Genomic DNA, 23,499 nt, shown 5'->3' on the forward strand with positions numbered 1-23,499 from the left:
CTTACATTTAAGCCTTTAATCCATTTTGAGTTTTATCTTTGTATATGGTGTGAGAAAGTAGTCCAGTTTGATTCTTTTGCATAGAGCTGTCCAATATTCCCAATGTCATTTATTGAAGAGGCTGTTTTTCCCCATTCTTGCCTCCTTTGTCATGGATTAATTGACCATATAAGCATGGATCACAAGGGCTATATGCTTAGGGGTGCCTCCTATGCCGGTTGTGTGAGCCTTCCTATTGTGAATGACTACTGTGGACATGCTGGTAGGCAGGGCACCCCTGGCCTAGTTGGCTGCCAGACCCTACCTTGTGTGGAGGCTGCTAGCCACTGGAAGGTGGGAGCCAGTCCCTGGGCAAGGGATGGGATTGTCGAGTGGGTCCATGGCTAGTGCCAGCCTGCTGGTGGGTGGGCCTGGGTTACTGCAGGAATAGCTGCTTGGAGAAGGAAATGGCAACCCACTCCAGTGTTCTTGCCTGGAGAATCCCAGGGATGGGGGAACCTGGTGGGCTGCTCTCTATGGGGTCGCACAGAGTTGTACACAACTGAAGCGACTTAGCAGCAGCAGCAGCTGCTTGGTATGGAGGTGTCCCAGGACTGGAGCTGACCGGCTGGTGGGTGTGTAAGCCAGAGACTTCTGCCATAGGGCAAAGCCCCAGTCACACCTGACCCACAGACTCTGCTGTGGACCTTCAAGGATGCAGCAGAGAATGGGGGAGAGGCTGCCCTGGCAAGGTTTCTTTCACCTTAAGGACACCTTCTCTTCTCTAGTCTGTGTCATCCCTAACTTTCACTCTTGAGAAAACACTAAATACTGGAGGATCAGAAAGAGGGCATCTGGTGTATTGAGACACCCATTAGGATTTTGATAAGTCCCCCAAGGTGCACCTTGAGGTCTCTTGATGTTTTCCATTTGAGGAACTGATGCAGTTCCAGTTCAGGGGTTTCTCCCTGTAGACAGGGCACCCAGTTTGTAAGGCACTGCTTTGCACAAATGTCACAGGCTTAGTGGGACTTGGAAGTCACATTTGGGGCATTCTTGCCATTTGGTTTTTTGAATTTCTGGGCATCTCTTTGCCATTTGCTTTTTTGGGGTAACTTCCTGCAGGCGTGATTTGGTTTGGTTTGTTTGCTTTGAGTGCACAGATATTTTGTACTAATTGCTTCCTTTAAGGTTCCATCTCCAAGTCCCCTAGGAAAAATCCTAAGTGATTGGTAGACCTATCATTATGATCCAATGAGGAGAAAACAGAAACTTGATGAAACTTTAACAAAGGCTTTCTAGGGGGAAACTTGGATTTCTGTCTTTGAGATGTAAATGTTCTATCTTATCTTCCTAGGACATTCTGTGTTTGTGTGTTGGTATGTATGTATGTATGTGTTTTGAAAACTCTGACCTTTTGGATAAAGGTCACAGGTCTAATGGAACTGGGAAGCCATGTTAATGTGACTCTGGCTGGCTAGGTTTTGGTTTATTCTGGTTACTTTGGTAACGCACAGACATCTGGTACTAACTGCTTCCTGTAAGGCTTCCTCTACGTTTTCTTGTTTCTTTCTCCTCAAATCCCTGCGAACAGGCTAGTGGCTATGGAAGCAACTGAGGAACTCTGGCCAGGGTTACTCTCTGGTGTGTTCCAAAGGCCCTGCAGCCCACTGTGCCACAGTATCTGCCACCCAAGCAAGTGAAGGCTCTCCTTCCTTCTGCCTTAAGTTGAGAACCAGGCCAATTAAAATTGTGCAAGCACAGGTCAGGCACTTAAAAGCCATTAGGGTGCCTGCTGCTTGAAGACTCCCTTCAGGATAAGGGGGATCATGGAATGGACCAGGCTAATAGGGTATCCACCCCCAACAAGACAACTTCCGTGCAATGCCAGACACATCTGGTTCAAGCATAACACTGAGCCCACTTTTCCCTGGCTGCTGCCTTCCTGGCAAGACTATGAGGTGGATTCCTCAGCCTATCTTTCCTATTAGTGTCACCTCTTTCCCCCTTGGTCCAGATTGATTTACAGGAGGCTAAGTGTTGCCTCTGAGCCTTCCCAAGAGGCCTTCTTCCCTAAGCTAGAAAGGGAAAAACTTTCCAACATAGGTAAATTGGTATGTCAGTCCTTCAGTTTCATTGAGGTAGCCACACAATTCTTTTTTTTTAAAAAAAGGAAAAACAAAACTATCCTTGTTTTACAAATGTAATCTTTACAGGACCAGAAGGGTGGCTCCAAAATTAATCCAAAACCCTCCAGTCCTTTTACCACTTCCCAAATCTTCCATGTTTATCTTAAGAGGCTTGTAAATATTTTCAAAAAGGGAAACAAAGTCATCCTAGGAAGAACTTGCCTGTATCTTTGAGATGCAAGTGTCCTATCTGGTCTTCTCAGGACCACTCATCTCTGCTGTCTCTTAAAATGCAAATTTTAGAGGGGGTAAACTAGAAGTTGGCTTGTCCAAGGTAAACAGAAATCCTAAATGCTTTTTCTGCAAATATTTAGCCATCTAGCCAAGTGAATCTGACTTGTTTCATCTGTCAGAAACCCAATTTTAATGCAACTTCTTTTGTAAACTGATGGGTTTTACATTGCTGAACCTGACTCAGGACTGAAATCTTAAAATAAGAACTAAGGTCTCTGTGTGTGTATATGTATCTTTGACTTTGGATAACATTGCCTTGGTTGATTTGTAAAAGAGCTCTATTTAATTGGCTTAAATAAAAGTAAGTACTTACAAACCAAACAATTCAAAATACAAAAGAAATTAAGCTAAGTGAGTTTCAGGCTCACATGAGCTGGGAAGTATTTAGAATCAAATTAATATCTGAAATTAATGTTTGTTATTACAAATTTGTCAGCAAGGAAAGGAACTTGGTATGAAGAAAATTTTAAGGACAGAAAATGTAAATGAAATAAGAGCTTTAGATAAATTCTATTAAGAGTAATAGTGGCATAGTGGTAAAGAATCTGCCTGCTGATGCAGGAGATGCAGGTTTCATTCCTGGCTTGGGAAGATTCCCTGGAGGAGGAAATGTCAACCCACTCCAGTATTCTTGCCTGGAAAACCTCATGGACAGAGGAACTTGGTGGACTACAGTACATGGGGTCGCAGAGTTGGACACGACTGAGCATACAATATGAAGAGAAAAAAAATGACATTATATTCCTATATCACAGCTATAAAAATCAATGCCAGAGATATCAAATGCTTAAATATGATAGGCAAAACTTTTAGAAGAACTTACAGAAAGTATCTGTTTGCCTTTAGGATAAGGAAGCATCTTGTGGATAGCACAAAGAAATGGTAACCATAAAAGAAAGATTAATAAGCTTAACTACATTAAAATTAAGAACTTCTGGGACTTCCCTGGTGGTCCAATGGCTGACTCCATGCTCCCAGTGTAGAGGGCCCAGGTTCTATTCCTAATCGGGAAACTAGATCCCACATGCCACAGCTAAGAGTTTAAATGTCACAGGTAAAAAAGATCCTGCATGCTGCAACTAAGACCCAGCAGAGCCAAATAAATAAATAAAATATTTTTTAAAGGATAAAACAAAAATTAAGAACTTTTGTCCATCAAAAGACACCCCCAAAAATTCAAAAACTGGGTGAAGATATTTGCAATAGTATAATCAACAAAGGTATGCAATATATATAAACAACTAATACAAATAAGAAAAAGGCAATCCAGTAGAAAAAATGTTCAAAAATATTAGGAGTATTTCACGAAAGAGGATGCATAGATGAACTATAGGTATATGAAATGTTGTTGAACATAATTAGTCGTAAGAGAAGTACAAAATAAGACCACAACAAATTGCCATTTTGTATCATTAGATTGACAAAAAATAAGAAAGTTAGGAATTTCCCTGGCTGTCCAGAGATTAAGACTCTGTGCTTCCACTGCAGGAGTCACAGGTTCAATCCCTGGTCAGGGAACTAAGATTCCATATGCTGCGTGGTACAGCCAAAATAAATAAATAAATAAATTTAACAGAACCAAAATTTGGAGAGGATGTGGCTCAATGGAATTCTTGTACATTGCTGCTGAAACTGTTAATAGTTTAATATTTAATATTTAGTAAATATTAATAAATATTTATAATATTAATAAACTAAGTGAAGAGTTAATAAATACTACTTTAGAATAGTTTGGAATTATCCTATAGAGTGACTTCCCTGGTGGCTCAGACAGTAAAGCATCTGCCTACAATGTTAGAGACCCTTGTTCGATCCCTGGTTTGGGAAGATCCTCTGGAGAAGGAAATGGCAACCCACTCCAGTACTCTTGCTTAGAAAATCCCATGGACAGAGGAGCATGGTAGGCTCCTACAGTCCCTGGAGTCACAAAGAGTCGGACATGACTGAGCAAATTCTTCATCCTATACAGTGGAACATTTGCATATTTTATAATCCAGGTTTTCCCTTCTGGATATAATACCTTAGAAAGTATTTGCCTGTGTGTACAAGGAGATATGTCGAAAAAAATTCATAGTTACTGTTTGTTATGACAAAAGCTGGAAATAACCCATATGTCCAGCAATATGATCAAGAGTAAATAGAATTGTAGTATATCAACGCCCTGGAACATTATTCGCAGTAGAAAGGAGAAAAAAAAAAAAATGCTACACGCAGCTGCATGGATGAATTTTAAGACCATAATGTTAAGTGGGGAAAAAAGTAGCCCTAGAATACTACATTATGGTGTTACTCCATTCATTTAAAGTTCAAAAACAAATCCAAATAGTGTACTATTTGGGCAAAAACACTTAAGTGATTTTTTTTAAACCTTTTTAAAAATTTAAGTATATGGTAAAACACAAAGATAAGTGGATGTGATAATGTCAGAATAGATAGAAGAAAGCTATTGAAAATGATCTAGTTCTTAGGTTTAGTGGTGGACTCAAAGCATTCAATCTATTTTTTGCTGTGTGATATATACATGTGTATATTATTTTATATGTATATCATATTAAAGTAATATATTTCTTTTTCAGAAATCTGCCTGAATATTCGAGATTTTCCTAATATAATTATCATCCCAGAAAAACAGGTGAAACCAGAATGGAGATTGCCAAAATTAAATCACCGTTTTGTTACAAGGTAAAATAGATTCTTGTAAAATATCTCAAATATGAATTTTCACTGTTAGTCACTGAAACAAGGTATTATAATTTGCTCAAAATCTACCCCAAATTATGCTGTAGCAGTTAAATAGATATGTATTTTCATTCGTATTTGTAGAATGCTTTTTTGCTATTTAAAAATAAAATATCTATTTAATAATTTTCCTTCTTTTAGATCAGAACTGGATAAGATGCCAAATAATTATATCTGTGATGTTATTGGAGTTTTGGTTTTTGTAGGAAGGGTCCAGCGGTCAAAAAAGAAGGGTAAGCTTCTGATATTGAAAGTCATAAAATGTATTTCAGTGAATAATTCTGTGTTCATATGTGCATAATCCATTGTCTTCATTTATTCTAATATTCTATCCATATAGAGAGCCGTGAAGATTTTTGGTCATATCGCTGGATTCACATTGCTGACGGGACTTCAGAACAACCATTTATAGTGGAGCTGTTTTCAACATCTCAGCCAGAAATCTTTGAACATATTTACCCAAGTACTCAGTTCAAATATTATTATCATTTTATATTTGGAAATGGGATCATTAACTGAAAAAAATAGTAGAGTATACTAACTTACAGAATGCCATGATACTGAGCTAGCAAATTCAAGCAATCTGATAGCACATATAAATTTTTTTCTATATTAATATTATAAGTGGTATTGTAGATATTAACTGTCTTCTGGTTTTCTATTCAGAATTAATTTGGGATTGAAACTAGTTTTTCAGAAAACAGGTGCTCTTATTAATTCTCACTTTTAGCATTTTAGACATAAAAACTTGAAATTCTGTGAAACTAAAGCATAGACCATTTCCTTTGTATCCGTTTGGAAACTGAATTAATAGACCCCATTTAAGACAATGAAGACTTTACTAATGTAGAATTAACTGGTAGAGGATTGGGAAACTATGTAATTAAATAATGACAGTGGTAAGTATGATGTCATTTGAGTATGAAATTAATATTAGGTTAATGGTGTTATACCACCTGGTCAATATTTTACTTTGGTGTTGATTTTTCCCCTTATATTTATTCATATACATAGGTATTTTTTCCACTACTTTCAAGACATTTAAAGTATGTCCTACTATGTATTTTATGTAACAACTTAGTCTACAAATCTATTTTGATGAGGAAAAATATATTTAATACTTTCTTATAACAACTTCAGTGAAATTTTTCCTTGTTTGAATTTGTAACATAAAGCTATTTTAGATATGGTGAGCTATTTTCCAAATAAATATATGAATGAAATACTGATTGTTAAATGCTTGCCAAAATTGAGGAAATTCCCAATCTTGACTACATGTATTTTTTTTTTTTTTGATCGACAACAACATAGAAATGGTAGAACATCAGGATACCTAGAGACCATATACAGGGCTGTTCTGCTACCCCTTTATTCTCTATTGTAAAATGGTATTACCCACTATTCAGATATTACTTCATTAGAATCCACCTTATGCTTGTGAGATTAAAATTTTAAAATATATGTATATGAATAGAACTAAACATTACCCCAACTATGATTGGAGGGGAGAGCAGAAAGAGAATTTTGACCAAAACCAAGGTACAGGTTTCCAAGGTAAGTGGGGCTATGACCTTTCATATAACTTCTCTCAGGGCATAGATGGTTGATAGTGATGATCGCTCATGACAATTTAGATGGGTTTTATGGCCAGATCCCTCTCTCTTTATAGCCACTATAGCTGTTTTAATAGCTAACTGACACAGGTTTTGGCAAATGATTTTTCACAGACGTGTTGCCATGTAGTCACATTCTATTTCTTATGGAAACATGAAATATATCTTTTAAGAAAAGTTTATATGGAGCCTAGTGAGATTTACTCTAGTACAAGAGTTGACAACAATCACTATTCATTTTCATCTTTTGACCAAGAGTGAAGGAAAAAATTGTGAAATAAATGGTGAATATCAAGGAAGCTTCAGACCTATGAAGGAGAACATAACTAAGGATCTTCTGGAACAGTACCAGAATCCTTTGGTAGTAGGGCATCTGTTTTACTTTATGTGTGTGTGCTCAGAATCACAGGCTTTGGCGATACATGGTGCTGTGGAAGGCCCATGGTGTGTGCACGCTGGGGCACCACCGGCCCAGGGCCACTTTTTTTACTTTTCATTAAGGAAAGTGAAGAACTAAGGGGAAAACTTTTTCACTGCTTACTATATATTAGTTGCTCATAGATGTTACTTAATTTTGTACTTACAGTTACCTTTTAAAGAGGTGATGTTTTTACAAATTTATGGGTGAGGAAATAAAGGTCAAGAGAGATTTTAAACAGCTAGAAGGTGTTAGGTTCAAATATCTTATTTTTAGCAACCATGAACTTAGAATTAGAGATTTCTTTAGTATGCTTATGTCAGCATCTTTAATAATGAATACTCACATCTTTGTATAATTTTTGAAATAAATGAAAAACTGTATAAATCAAGAGAATTATTCTTAGTCATTTGAACAGATTTTCTTTCTTTTCATTGCTCCAAAATAAAGAACTAGTAAATGAGAGATACAGGAAATGAATTTATAGATATTATCATGCTCTAGGAAAATATTTATTCTCAAATGAGAGCTTACTGTTGATAGGAAATTGCAAGTATTTATATTTATTTCTTCATTTCCTGATTTGTAAGACAACTGTTTTGGGACATATAAGTTAAAATTTTAAAGATATTTTTGCATAAGTAAACTCTTCCTAAATAACCTGATAGTTACAAAACAGTTGATAGCTTTTGAAAGTGGTTGAAATCTGAAGACATGATAATCTCATTTTCAAGGATTCTTTTTAGTCTATCTAGTTGGTGAGGAAAGCCAACAGAAAAGAATATGTGGTAGAAGCCCTGTCTTTGAGATTTAAAGTCTAATTGAGATAAACACAATTAAAACACTTGCATAAACAAGTTCACATTAATAGTGTGTAGCCCTATCTGATGGAAAGAGTGAGAGTAATTTCAGGGATCAAGGTTAGATTGGGTTAATCAGTGAAAACATGGAGAAGCTCAGTTTTTTTTTTTCTCTGTAGGAAATAACAGTTCACACTCAGTTGTGTGGCCAATTAAAAGACTTTCACTCTTCAGCTGTCCAGCAAGCAGGGCCTTCGGTTATGTGCAGCTGCTGTATTAATACTTGCTAAAGGAAAAGTGTTAGATCCTTGTTGCTCCAAGTGTGGTCAAAGGGCTAACAGCACTAGTATCACTAGTGCTAAGATCTCACTAAGCAAAGAATTTCAGGCCCCACACTAAAACTACTGAATCTGAATTTACATTTTAACAATTATCCCAAGTGATTCCTGAGTTCAGTAAAACTTGAGAAGTACTCTGTTAGATTGTGATCTAGGTATTTCCCTTTGAAATGCATAAATAATTTCATAAGTGTTTTCTTTTCCTGCAGTGACATATTTCACGTGTACACAGCTGAAAGTTGTCAGAAATGATGATCAAGTACCTAAACTGCTTTACCTCACCACCACAAACGAGAGTCACATATTTATGACTTGTAAGCAATTTCTTTGTATATATTTAATTGGAAATCTAATATATTTTCTCTTCATTAAATTAAATTTTATTATAACATTCAACCACAAGATAGCCTTATTTTGAACTCCTTCACTATAAGATTGGTTTAACAAAGAGTATGTGTGTGTGTGCACAGTAGTTGCTCAGTCGTACCTGCCTGTTTGCAACCCCATGGACTAGCCCACCAGGCTCCTCTGTCCATGGGGTTCTCCAGGCATGAATACTGGAATGGGTTGCCATTCCCTTCTCCAGGGGATCTTCCTAACCCAGGGATCGAACCCGGGTCTTCTGCATTGCAGGCAGATTCTTTACCATCTGAGCCACCAGGAGGCCCCAACAAAGAATATACAGCCTATGAAATCTGTTGCTTCGAGATGATTTACAATTCAAGCAACAATTTTCTGACTTTCTGAAGAATTTCTGGAGAATTTTATGTCCTTTGGTTAACTTTAATTCCTGCTTAATGTTAAGTTAGATAATCATAAATGGCTTCACAGATTGAAGACTTGTTTGGCCCTGTATCACAATAAGGATTCAACTAACAGTAGTTTTAAAATGTTAAAATGAAAATGTATGTTAAATTTTGGTTCCCAGACTTGCATTTTACTTAACATAGCAAGCAAAGTCTCACTGCTTATCTATAAGTTTATTATTTTTTTCCATTCTCTCTGATAATGTGGGCAAAAAAATCAGACGAATGAGAGAGTACTGTGGAATGTTTTACTTACTAGAATGCTACCATCTTGGTAATTAGGAAATTTGTCAAAGAAGAGTGCTAGGAAGGATGTAATACACATCTTTGTTTATACCTCATTTTATAAATATGAATAATATCAGATCTAAAATATACTAATAATATCAGATGTAAATGACACTTAAGTACATTTCAAAAGCATGAGTTTAAATGCTGAGCTATATTCACAGAAAATTTAGTTCATATGTGCTATCATACCTTCAGGTTAATACATAAAAATTGGTTTTCTAAGAAGATGCTAACCAGTTGGATAGCTAGAAAAGTCCAGACTATTAGTTTTCTTTTTCTTCTGGCTTTTTTTGGTATCCTACAGACAGCTACAGTGTAGTCCACAGAAACTGTAGTATGTTTGATTTCCTTCTAGATTTAGGATTTATTTACCATCTTTGATAATTTTGTATGCATATTCAGTATAATTATGTGCTACATAGTGAATAAGTTGACTTCTTTTCTTGGTGACATGAGATTGATCTTATATTAAAATGTTTTTATACACAAAACAGTCCAGGCGGTTTACTACAGTGATTTATTTTTTTTTTCCCTTATTTTTTACCCTTCGTGCAATGAGGTCATAAAGGCCAGCTGCGAAACGATGATGCCAAGGTAAAAAACTTTATCCAGTGGGTTAAAGAGAAGAACGATTCTGGAGAAGGGAAGAATACTGTTATAGGTGGATATTACCCCTATCCACCAGTGCCAGAGACATTTTGGAAGTATAGTAGTTCTCTTAAAGGTACTGATGAAATTACTAGTCGTTTATGATTATATGCTATATGTATGGTATATGCCTTGTCATTTAGTCATCTTTACTCTTTAATTTGAGTAGGCCAGAGTGTAGCAATACTCACTGTTAATAATTTGATCTTTATAAAGATATAAAAACATATGTCATGTCCCATAAAGGATATTTTGATTTTATTAGACTGTAAAGAAAAAGGAATATAGACTGACTAAATGGAGATATCTTGATTTAAGGTCTTTGAGATCAAATCTGAGTTGGTAGATCCCAACTCTTATAATATTATTTAAATTAAACCTATGAAAGGATACATTGGACAATTTGATACCAAGATATAACTGTATTAGGCCACTTTTATGAAATGATACATAGATATCCCTTGGTATCCATAGGGGATTGGTTCAAGGAGCCCCATGGATACGTAAATCTTCAGATGTTCAAATGCCTTACATAAGGGATATACAGTGATTACAGTTGGCTCTTTGTATCTGAAGGTTTGCAAAACTTATAGATATGTGTATTGCAAAACTTGTGGATGACTGTGTATTGGATATAACATGGCTGAGGCTCCACCTTTAAATAAAAATGATATCAAAATTAGTGAGATTCAGAATAAGTACTGATGAGAGACATTAATTTATTTTAGTAGACTTAAAATATGATAGTTGAAAAGTTTAGCATATATTCTTTTTGAAAAGCTGTGAGATAATTTCACAGCTTTGGAAAAAAAGAAACTTTGAAATACTGATCTATCATTAGCTAAATATTGGCATCCTTCTATACTTCATAATGCCAGCAATATGTAGTATATGCTATATATAGCATATAGAATATAGAAAATATTAACATGTGTGCTTCTATGCAATGGCTAAGCAACACTTTATAGTTTGAAGTATGATATATAAATTGCATTCAATATGTAAAATTTCTGTTTCAAATTAAGACACCAGACTAGAAGACGGTATAACAATTTAACTGAAATGTATTTTGCCAGTTTTACCAACATCACCTAAGGGGATGCCAAATATAAACACAAAGTCTCACATATTTAAGTTATTAGCAAGTTTATAATTTTCATGTTGTGAAATTACATTGCAAATCTAATTCTTGTTTTTGTAATTTCAGTTCTTTAAAACTTACAATTTCCTTGGAATTACTCTTTTGCAGTTGAATCACTCTTGACAGCTATAAGTGAAGTAAAGGTGGAGATTGAAGATCTGCAGTATAGGGAACAAAAGCGCATTGCAATTCAGGGAATAATTACGGTTATAAAGTATGTCCCATATCACAGTGCAACTCAAAGTGCCTCAGCATCTGAAACACTACGGGTATGGTGGCAGAGAATTAATAGTATATCTCTGAAAGCACTCTGATTGTAACCACAATTAGATTTATATCTTTTTTTAATTTAAATTTATTTATTTTAACTGGAGGCTAATTACTTTACAATATTGTATTGGTTCTGACACACATCAACATGAATCTGCCATGGGTGTACACGTGTTCCCCATCCTGAACCCCCCTCCCACCTCTGTCCCCATACCATCCCTCCGGGTCATCCCAGTGCACCAGCCCTAAGGATCCTGTATCGAACCTGGATTGGCAATTCGCTTCATATATGATATTATACATGTTTCCATGCCATTCCCCCAAGTCATCCCTCCCTCTCCCTCTCCCACAGAGTCCAAAAGACTGTTCTGTACATCTGTGTCTCTTTTGCTGTCTCGCATATAGGGTCATTGTTACAATCTTTCTAAATTCCATATATATGCGTTAGTATACTGTATTGGTGTTTTTCTTTCTGGCTTACTTCACTCTGTATAATAGGCTCCAGTTTCATCCACCTCATTAGAACTGATTCAAATGTATTCTTTTTAATGGCTGAGTAATACTCCATTGTGTGTATGTACCACAGCTCTTTTATCCATTCATCTGCTGATGGACATCTAGGTTGCTTCCATGTCCTGGCTATTATAAACAGTGCTGCGATGAACATTGGGGTACACATGTCTCTTTCAATTATGGTTTCCTCGCTGTGTATGACCAGTAGTGGGATTGCTGGGTCATAAGGCAGTTCTATTTCCAGTTTTTTAAGGAACCTCCACATGGTTCTCCATGGTGGCTGTATTAGTTTGCATTCCCACCAACAGTGTAAGAGGGTTCCCTTTTCTCCACACCCTCTCCAGCATTTATTGCTTGTAGACTTTTGGATAGCAGCCATTATGACTGGCATGAAATGGTACCTCATTGTGGTTTTGAGTTGCATTTCTCTGATAATGAGTGATGTTGAGCATCTTTTCATGTGTTTGTTAGCCATCTGTATGTCTTCTTTGGAGAAATGTCTGTTTAGTTCTTTGGCCCACTTTTTGATTGGGTCGTTTATTTTTCTGGAATTGAGCTGCAGGAGTTGCTTGTATATTTTTGAGATTAGTTCTTTGTCAGTTGCTTCATTTGCTATCATTTTCTCCCATTCTGAAGGCTCTCTTTTCAGCTTGCTTAGAGTTTCCTTTTTTGTGCAGAAGCTTTCAATTTTAATTAGGTCCCATTTGTTTATTTTTGCTTTTATTTCCACTATCCTGGGAGGTGGGTCATAGAGGATCCTGCTGTGATTTATGTCGGATAGTGTTTTGCCTATGTTCTCCTTTAGGAGTTTTATAGTTTCTGGTCTTACATTTAGATCTTTAATCCATTTTGAGTTTATTTTTGTGCATGGTGTTAGAAAGTGTTCTACTTTCATTCTTTTACAAGTGGTCGACCAGTTTTCCCAGCACCACTTGTTAAAGAGATTCTTTTCTCCATTGTATATTTTTGCCTCCTTTGTCAAAGATAAGGTGGCCATAGGTGCGTGGATTTATCTCTGGGCTTTGTATTTTGTTCCATTGATCTATATTTCTGTCTTTGTGCCAGTACCATACTGTCTTGATGACTGTGGCTTTGTAGTAGAGCCTGAAGTCAGGCAGGTTGACTCCTCCAGTTCCATTCTTACTTCTCAAGATTGCTTTGGCTATTTGAGTTTTTTTTTTTTTATTTCCATACAAATTGTGAAATTATTTGTTCTAGCTCTGTGAAAAATACTGTTGGTAGCTTGATAGGGATTGCATTGAATCTATAGATTGTTTTGGGTAGTATACTCATTTTTCTGATCCATGAACATGGTATATTTCTCCATCTATTAGTGTCTCCATCTATTAGTGTCCTCTTTGATTTCTTTCACCAGTGTTTTATAGTTTTCTATATATAGGTCTTTAATTTCTTTAGGTTGATATATTCCTAAGTATTTTATTCCTTTAGTTGCAATGGTGAATGGAATTGTTTCCTTAATTTCTCTTTCTATTTTCTCATTATTAGTGTATAGGCATGCAAGGGATTTCTGTGTGTTGATTTTATATCCTGCAACTTTAGTATATTCATTGATTAGCTCTAGTAATTTTCTGGTGGAGTCTTTAGGGTTTCCTATGTAGAGGATCATGTCATCTGCAAACAGTGAGAGATTTACTTCTTTTCCAATCTGGATTCCTTTTATTTCTTTCTCTGCTCTGATTGCTGTGGCCAAAACTTCCAAAACTATGTTGAATAGTAGTGGTGAGAGTGGGCACCCTTGTCTTGTTCCTGACTTTAGCAGAAATGCTTTCAGTTTTTCACCATTGAGGATAATGTTTGCTGTGGGTTTGTCATATATAGCTTTTATTAAGTTAAGGTATGTTCCTTCTATTCCTGCTTTCTGGGGAGATTTTATCATAAATGGATGTTGAATTTTGTCAAAGGCTTTCTCTGCATCTATTGAGATGATCATATGGCTTTTATTTTTCAATTTGTTAATATGGTGTATTACATTGATTGATGTGCAGATATTGAAGAATTCCTGCATCCCTGGGATAAAGCCCATTTGGTCATGGTGTATGATCTTTTTAATATGCTGTTGGATTCTGATTACTAGAGTTTTGTTAAGGATTTTTGCATCTATGTTCATCAGTGATACTGGCCTGTAGTTTTCTTTTTTTGTGGCATCTTTGTCAGGTTTTGGTATTAGGGTGATGGTGGCCTCATAGAATGAGTTTGGAAGTTTACCTTCCTCTGCAATTTTCTGGAAGAGTGAGTAGGATAGGTGTTAGCTCGTCTCTAAATTTTTAGTAGAATTCAGCTGTGAAGCCGTCTGGACCTGGGCTTTTGTTTGCTGGAAGATTTCCATTTACTGTTTCAATTTCCGTGCTTGTGATGGGTCTGTTAAGATTTTCTATTTCTTCCTGCTCCAGTTTTGGAAAGTTGTACTTTTCTAAGAATTTGTCCATTTCTTCCACGTCGTCCATTTTATTGGCATATAATTGCTGATAGTAGTCTCTTATGATCCTTTGTATTTCTGTGTAGTCTGTTGTGATCTCTTCATTTTCATTTCTAATTTTATTGATTTGATTTTTCTCCCTTTGTCTCTTGATGAGTCTGGCTAATGGTTTGTCAATTTTATTTATCCTTTCCAAGAACCAGCTTTTGGCTTTGTTGATTTTTGCTATGGTCTCTTTTGTTTCTTTTGCATTTATTTATGCCCTAATTTTTAAGATTTCTTCCTTCTACTAACCCATTTTTTCCTTTTCTAGTTGCTTTAGGTGTAGAGTTAGATTATTTATTTGACTTTTTTCTTGTTTCTTGAGGTATGCCTGTATTGCTATGAACCTTCCCCATAGAACTGCTTTTACAGTGTTCCACAGGTTTTGGATTGTTGTGTTTTCATTTTCATTCGTTTCTATGCATATTTTGATTTCTTTTTTGATTTCTTCTGTGATTTGTTGATTATTCAGCAGCGTGTTGTTCAGCTTCCATATGTTGGCATTTTTAATAGTTTTTCTCCTGTAATTGAGATCTAATCTTACTGCATTGTGGTCAGAAAAGATGCTTGGAATCATTTCAGTTTTTTTTTAATTTACCAAGGCTAGATTTATGGCCCTGGATGTGATCTATCCTTGAGAAGGTTCTGTGTGCGCTTGAGAAAAAGGTGAAATTCATTGTTTTGGGATGAAATGTCCTATAGATATCAGTTAGGTCTAACTGGTCTGTTGTATCATTTAAAGTTTGTGTTTCCTTGTTAATTTTCTGTTTAGTTGTCTATCCATAGGTGTGAGTGGGGTATTAAAGTCTCCCACTATTATTGTGTTATTGTTAATGTCCCCTTTCATACTTGTTAGCATTTGTCTTACATATTGTGGTGCTCCTATGTTGGGTGCATATATATTTATAATTGTTTTATCTTCTTCTTGGATTGATCCTTTGATCATGATGTAGTGTCCTTCTTTGTCTCTTTTCACAGCCTTTGTTTTAAAGTCCATTTTATCTGATATGAGTATTACTACTCCTGCTTTTTTTGGTCTCTGTTTGCATGGAATATCTTTTTCCAGCCCTTCACTTTCTGTCTGTATGTGTCCCCTGTTTTGAAGTGGGTCTCTTGTAGACAACATATATAGTGGTCTTTTTTTTGTATCCATTCAGTCAGTCTTTGTCTTTTGGTTGGGGCATTCGACCCATTTATATTTAAGGTAATTACTGATAAGTATGATCCCATTGCCATTTACTTTGTTGTTTTGGGTTTGAGTTCATACACCCTTTCTGTGTTTCCTGTCTAGAGAAGATCCTTTAGCTTTTGTTGGAGAGCTGGTTTGGTGATGCTGAATTCTCTCAGCTTTTGCTTGTCTGTAAAGCTTTTGATTTCTCCTTCATATTTGAATGAGATACTTGCTGGGTACAGTAATCTGGGCTGTTGGTTATTTTATTTTATCACTGTAAGTATGTCCTGCCATTCCCTCCTGGCCTGAAGAGTTTCTATTGAAAGATCCGCTGTTATCCTTATGGGAATCCCCTTGTGTGTTTTTTGTTGTTTTTCCCTTGGTGCTTTTAATATTTGTTCTTTGTGTTTGACTTTGTTAATTTGATTAGTATGTGTCTTGGGGTGTTTTGCCTTGGGTTTATCCTGTTTGGGACTCTCTGGGTTTCTTGGACTTGGGTGATTATTTCCTTCCCCATTGTAGGGAAGTTTTCAACTATTATCTCCTCAAGTATTTTCTCATTGTCTTTCTTTTTGTCGTCTTCTTCTGGGGCTCCTATGATTCAATGTTGGGGCATTTAATATTGTCCTGGAGGTCTCTGAGATTTTCCTCATTTCTTTAAAATCGTTTTTCTTTTTTCCTCTCTGATTCATTTATTTCTACCATTCTATCTTCTACTTCACTAATCCTATCTTCTGCCTCCCTTATTCTACAATTTGTTGCCTCCAGAGTGTTTTTGATCTTATTTATTGTGTTATTCATTATATATTGACTCTCTTTTATTTCTTCTAGGTCCTTGTTAAACTTTTCTTCCATCTTCTCAGTCCTTGTCTCCAGGCTATTTATCTGTGATTCCATTTTTTTGTCAATATTTTGAGTCATTTTCCCTATCATTATTCAGAATTCTTTATCAGGTAGATTCCTTATCTCTTCCTCTTTTGTTTGGTTTGGTGGGCATTTATCCTGTTCCTTTACCTGCTGGGTATTCCTCTGTCTCTTCATCTTGTTTCTATTGCTGTGTTTGGGGTGGCCTTTCTGTATTCTGGCAGTTTGTGGAGTTCTCTTTATTGTGGAGTTTCCTCTTTGTGGGTGTACAGGTGGCTTGTCAGGGTTTCCTGATTAGGGAAGCTTGTGTCGGTGTTCTGGTGGGTGGAGCTGCATTTCTTCTCTCTGGAGTGTAATGAAGTGTCCAATAATGAGTTATGAGATGTCAGTGGGTTTGGAGTGACTTTGGGCAACCTATATATTGAAGCTCAGGGCTGTGTTCCTGTGTTGCTGGAGAATTTGCGTGGTATGTCTTGCTCTGGAACTTGTTGGCCCTTGGGTGGTGCTTGGTTTCAGTGTAGGTATGGAGATGTTTGATGAGCTCCTGTCGATTAATGTTCCCTGGAGTCAGGAGTTCTCTGGTGTTCTCAGGGTTTGGACTTAAGCCTCCTGCTTCTGGTTTTCAGTCTTATTTTTACAGTAGCCTCAAGACTTCTCCATCTATACAGCACCATTGATAAAACGTCTAGGTTAAAGTTGAAAAGTTTCTCCACAGTGAGGGACATCCAGAGACATTCACAGAGTTACATGGAGGAGAGAAGAGGGAGGAGGGAGTTAGAGGTGACCCAAATGAGATGAGGTAGAATCAAAAGAGGAGAGAGCAAGCTAGCCAGTAATCACTTCCTTATGTGCACTCCACAGTCTGGACCACTCAGAGATGTTCATGGAGTTAAACACAGAAGAGAAGAGGGAGGAAGGAGACAGAGGTGACTAGGAGGAGAAGGGGAATCAAAAGTAGAGAGATAGATCCAGGCAGTAGTCAGTTCCCTAAGTGTTATCCACTGCCCAGAATACCCAAAGAGTGTCACAGAGTTAGGTAGAGAAGAGAAGGGGGAGGGAGGAGATAGAGGGGACCTCGTGGAGAAAAAGGAGAGTCAAAAGGGGGAGAGAGCAATCAAGCCAGTAATCACACTCCCAAGTAAAAATGGGTACTGAGGATTGGGTTCTTAAAGGTACACAATTGATAACAAATACCAAAAAGCAAAGATTAAAAATCTAGAGTAGAGGTTGGATTTTCTAAAATACAATATTAAATAAAAAAAGTCACAAAAATTATCACACACACACACAAAATTATCACACACACACACAATATATATAAAGTTTGCTTTAAAAAGTAGGGTCCTTTTTTTGCAAAGTAATGGTAGGTTATAAAAATGAAAATTAAAGGAGTAATAGAGGACTTTAAAATTTTTTAAAAATTTAAAAAAAGAATGATAGTAAAAATAGTAAAAATATATCTAGGACTTTCTCTGGTGGTGTTGTGGGCAGTGTTGGGTCATTTCATTTTTGGATAGTTCCTTGGTCCGGCTTATATTTCTCAAGGTCTATATGCCCCTTCCTATGTAGTCCGTACTAACTACAGGGTTTTAATCTATTGCATCTGTCACTTCCAAAGCGGTTCCCTCTGTTTTAGCTTCTTCTGTTTGCTGGTCTCTTCAGTGTCTGATTTCCGCCCTGACACAAGGGGGCGGTGTTGGACACTTCTTTAGGCTCACTTGTGTAGTGCTGTGTGGAGAGAGGGACGCTGCAAACAAATAACACTGGCGTGTGCTTGCAGTGTCTCGGCAACACTGGGTTTGCCGCCGCTCATGGTGCGTGTACCCTCCCTGCCCACACTGCTCAGGCTCTAGGTTGCTCTGCCGGGAACCGTCTGAGGCCAGCCCTGGGCTGCATGCAGCTGCCAGGTCTAACCCGCTCAGGTTCAGGTGCTGGGGTAGTCCTCAGAGGCACAGATTTGGTTGGGCCTGCATTTTGTGCCCTTCCCAGGTCCGAGCAGCTCAGGTGATCAGGTGTTTGGCGAGCGCGGTCGCTGCAACTTATCGCTTCCCCCGTCCCTGTCGCTCAGTTTTCTTGGTGTACATCCAGTGCACCTTCTCAGGCGGATGTTGACCGTCGAGAACCCCAAGAAGTCTTAGTTAGCAAAGAAGCCTGCTTGCAGTTTTGTAGATAATGTCTCTCTAGGGCTGTGATTGCCCCCTTCCAGCTCTGGCTGCCTGTCACCGGAGGGGTATGGTCTGCAGCAGGCTAGCTCTGTTCAGTCCTTTGTTCTGTGAGTGGGCCTGGCGGTGTCTTAGGTTAGGGCTTTTCACGTGGTAGCTATCCCCGAGTCTGGTTTGCTGTCCCAGTTAGGTCCCTCAGATTGCCCTCGGGGCATTCAGGCCCGGTCCTTACTCTAAGCAATGCAGCCCGCGCCTCCCTGCCCAGCCCCAACTTGCTATGGCGGATGCAGGTGTCTGCACTGCTTCACCACTGGGGGAGTTACCGTTGGGCACGTAATCTGTGGGTTTTAATTATTTATTTATTTTTCCTCCCGGTCATGTTGCCCTCTGTGGTTCCAAGGCTCGCCACAGACTCGGCAGTGAGCGTGTTTCCTGGTGTTTGGAAATGTCTCTCTTTTTAAGACTCCCTTCCCGGGATGGAGCTCCATCCCTATCTCTTTTGTCTCTCTTTTTGTCTTTTATATTTTTTTCTACCTCCTTTCGAAAACACTGGGCTGCTTTTCTGGGTGCCTGATGTCCTCTGCCGGCATTCAGAAGTTGTTTTGTGGAATTTACTAAGCGTTTAAATGTTTTTTGATGAATTTGTCAGGGAGAAAGTGGTCTCCCTGTCCTATTCCTCCACCATCTTAGGACCGCCTCCCCGGCATTATATCTTGTACAATTCATTCAGAACTCAAATGTATTAACTCTTAATGATGTAAACCTAAAAGGAAAAGCTTCATTTTTAGTTTGTTTTCTTTTTATGTCATTTATTTTGGAGCAGTCTGGACTAAAGTCACAGCCTCTGATATTTCCCTAGGCCCTCCAAACTTGGTATTTTGGTTTTGCTTTCTATGTAATATGAGCCTGTCATGATAGCATTTATTTAGATTTCCAGGTCGTATTTTTGACTACATTCATTTCTTACCTTATGTCCAGGCCAAAAGTATATGTACATTCCCACTGGAAGTTTTTAGCTCTATTGTCAGACTTGGCAGTTCTACCCAAATTTTATTAAGAAGTAGCAATGACTCTTGGAGGATAAATGCTGTAGAAGAGGCCACTTCTGAACTCTAGGCAAAATCAAGACAAATTAATTTTTTCCATGAGTTTGTGTTTTTAAAAGTTATTTCTAAGATTACTATTCTTATGGAAAGAAGCATCTAATCCAACTTTACAGTTACATAAGAAAAACTTTTGTTTATCTTTTTGAAATATGTTACTAGCAGTTAGATTAAGATAAATCAACTTTATAAAAGCATTGTTATGATTACAAAGTTTTGTCACAACTCAAGTTACGAAAAATGGATATGCTAAAAGTGTAGAGTCTTTTAAGAGAGAAATAATTCTTGTGAATTAGTTTAAAATGTTTTCTTCAAATTTTTGTTTTTAGAATGCTAAGCGACCCTCAACATCTGAAGCAGCTAGAAAAGAAAGTCAAAGTCAGGAAAAAGATGGTAAACGTCATCACGATGATGGTTCTGGGAGATCTCAATGTCATTCTGCATGTGCAAGTTCAAACCCTGTCCCGAAGAAAAGAATTACACAAACCCCAAGTGGCAAACAGTAAGTCATTTGTATTAAGTATATACATAGCATATGCTTTTTCATTTTTTCTATCGTATAAAATGAGCAGTGCTACTGGAAGTTGTATAGTTTTCTACAGCTGCCAAAGTCCAAGATCAAGGTATAGGCAGGGTGGGTTCCCTCTGAAGGCTATGAGGAAGAATCTGTTCCATGCATCTCCCTTAGCTGCTAGTGGTTTAGTGGCAATCTTTAGCATTCCTTGGCTTATGGAAGTTATCACTTGAATCTCTGCCTTCGTCTTCACATGGCATTCTCCCTGTGGCTATATATGTGTCCAAGTTTTTCTTTAAGGACACCAGCCATATTGGATTAGGGAACCACTCTGGAGTACCAGTCTACTCTAGTATGAACTCATCTTAACTGATTACATCTTCAATGACCCTACTTCCAAATAATGTCATATTTTTATGGTCATTGAACATGTAATTGGTTACATATTGGTAGTCAGGGTGGTGTTTGGCAGGAACATAATTCAGTCCATAACAGTCTGCCCCTCTAAAAACTCATGTCCTTCTCACATACAAAATACATTCACTCCATCAGAACATCCCCCAAAGTCTTAATCTATACCAGTATTAACTCTCATTCCTAAATATCATATAAATCTTATATGGATGAGATGCAGGGTGTTTCATCCTGGAACAAAATTCTTTTCCATCTGTGAGCCTATGAAACTATGAAACTATTACCTTCCAAAATACAATGGTGGGACAGACATAGGATAAGTATTCCCCATTTCAAAAGGGAGAAATTGGGAAGAAAAAGGAGGTTATGGGCCACAGGCAAATTTGAAACCTAGTGAAGCAAATACCATTTGGCTTTAAGGCCCCAGAATTATCCTCTCTGGCAGAGTACTGTGTCCTTTGGGCCCACTGAGATGGCAGCCCTACCCCCATGGCACTGAGTGGTGGCCCTGCACTCTGGAACTGAGAAAGTGGCCCTGGCTTCTGGAATTCAGGAGGTGTCCCTGCCTTCTAGAACGGAGGAAATGGCCTCACTTCTCAGGGTCATTTTCCCATTTTCTTGAAGGATAATACTTGATCACAGCTAGATATCTCTGTCAACTCATTTCCTGACTGTAGAATCCCAGAAGTCCAATGGCATTGCATTCCTGCATTTCTTCCCACTTATGTTCCTTTCAGTTGAAGCTAATAGCATGCCTACTGAGTTGGTTGACTGGATCCACAAGTCGTAATCTCTTGGGCATATGGTTATCTAGCAATGTTCTTAGTATGCTTCCCAAAGCAAGCTTTCATATGTTTTCCAATATGAAAGGCTGATAATTTTTCAAGTATTGATGGTTCTTTTTTTTTCATTTTTATGTCATTTTTTTATTTTTTGGCCATGCTGCACAGCTTGTGGGATCTTAGTTCCCCACCCAGGGATTGAACCCAGACCCTTGGCAGTGAAAGTGTGGAGCCCTAACCGCTGGACCTCCAGGGGATTCCTTGATTCTTTTTTTTTCTTAACAATTCCTTTTCAACTCTTCTCCCTTCTTGTGTTTTACTATAAGCATTAAGAAGAAACCAGACTGTGTCTTCAACACTTTGCTTAGAAATCTCTTCATCTAAATATACAAGTTCATCTTACAGATGTTTCACTTTCCATCCAACAGAACAGTTTGGCCACATACTCTGCCACTTTGTATCAAGGATTATCTTTCACCCAGTTTCCAATAACATTTCTGTCTGAAACCTTACCAGAAGCACATTTTACATTCACATTTCTAGTTCTGTTCATGACACTGAATGTATTCTCTTAGACAGCGGAAACTTTCTCTACCACTCCTTTTCTTTCAGAGCCCTCAAGAGATTCTCCTTCAAAATCCATATTTTTACCAACATTCTCTTCAGGGCTTTCTAGGCTTTTTATGTTATGCACCTCAAAAATCTTCCCAACCTAGGGAATGAACTCACATCTCTTGGCATCTCCTGCATTGTACATGGATTCTTTACTACTTAGCCACAGGGAAAGCCCCCTTCACTTAATACCCAATTCCAAAGCAACTTCTATGTTTTTTATGTATTTTTTATAGCAGCACACCACTTACTGATACCAAAATCTGTATTAATTTTCTAGGGCTGCTATAACAAAGTACCACAAACTGTTTGACTTATACAACAGAAATTTATTGTTTCACAGCTTTGTAAGTCCAAAATCAAAGTGTCAGTAGAATGGATTCCTTTTGAGGGCTGTGAGAAAGTCTGCACCATGCCTTACCCCTAGCATCTGGTGATTTGCTAGCCATCTCTGGCTTTCCTTGGCTTGTATAAACATCACTCCAATCTGTGTCCAAATTTCCCCATGTGGTAAGGGCATCAGTCATTGGATTAAGGGCCCACTCTACTCTAATATGACCACATCTTAACTAAATTACACCTTCAATGACCCTATATCTAAGTAAGGTCAAATTCCAAGGTAATGGGGATTAGGACTTCAATGTGAATATTGAGGATGCATACTTCAACCCATAACATAAGCTCTTATCTGCCATATTCAGCATGGAGTAATTGAATGTAAGTTTAAAGTAGGGAATTACAAAAAGGAAATAACCATTTTTGTCTTTTTTTAATTCTACATATAAGGGAGATCATATAGTATTTGTCTTTCCTAGTCTGACTTATTTCACTTAGTATGGTAATCTCAGGGTCCATCCATGTTGTTACAAATGATAAGATTTCATCTTTTTATGGCTGAGTAGTATTCCACTGTATATATTACATCTTTATCCATCTGTTGATGAGCACTTAGATTATTTCCATTATCTTGGCTGTTACCAATATTGCTGTTGTGATCATAGGGGTGCATATATCTTTTCTATTTTTTAAATTTTTTGACCATGCCATGCATCTTGCAGGGTTTTAGTTCTGCAAACAGGTATCAAACCCATGCCCCCTGCAGTGAAATCACAGAGTCTTAACCACTGGACCACCAAAGAAGTCCCTGCTATCTTTTTGATAATAGATGTTCTGACAGGTGTGAAGGTTTGAGATGATAATCTCATTGTGGTGTTCATTTGCATTTCCCTGATAATTAGTGATGTTGAACATCTTTTCCTGTCCTTGTTTGCTATCTGTATGACTTCTTTGGGAAAAAGTCTGTTCAGGTCCTCTGCTCATTTTTTATTCAGATTGTTTATTTTTTTGAAGCTGAGTTGTATGAGTGTTTTATATATTATGTATCTTAACCCCTGATGGGATATATGATTCGCAAATACC

General features: G+C 37.5%; 1 protein-coding gene across 2 annotated transcripts in view; it reads left to right on the plus strand.

Annotated features, from left to right (window-relative positions):
* Window positions 1–23,499, plus strand: part of RADX (RPA1 related single stranded DNA binding protein, X-linked) — a 99,885-nt gene that overhangs the window by 25,959 nt on the left and 50,427 nt on the right. For both annotated transcript variants that reach the window (XM_002699835.7, XM_005227839.5), the window contains exons 4-10: window positions 4,979–5,084; window positions 5,283–5,374; window positions 5,482–5,604; window positions 8,520–8,624; window positions 9,967–10,131; window positions 11,305–11,465; window positions 20,088–20,260. In XM_002699835.7, coding sequence (XP_002699881.1) covers window positions 4,979–5,084; window positions 5,283–5,374; window positions 5,482–5,604; window positions 8,520–8,624; window positions 9,967–10,131; window positions 11,305–11,465; window positions 20,088–20,260 — 925 coding nt within the window. The remainder of the gene's footprint in view (window positions 1–4,978; window positions 5,085–5,282; window positions 5,375–5,481; window positions 5,605–8,519; window positions 8,625–9,966; window positions 10,132–11,304; window positions 11,466–20,087; window positions 20,261–23,499) is intronic.

The sequence above is a fragment of the Bos taurus genome, chromosome X, assembly GCF_002263795.3.
Source record: "Bos taurus isolate L1 Dominette 01449 registration number 42190680 breed Hereford chromosome X, ARS-UCD2.0, whole genome shotgun sequence".
In the NCBI taxonomy this organism is placed as follows: domain Eukaryota; kingdom Metazoa; phylum Chordata; class Mammalia; order Artiodactyla; family Bovidae; genus Bos; species Bos taurus.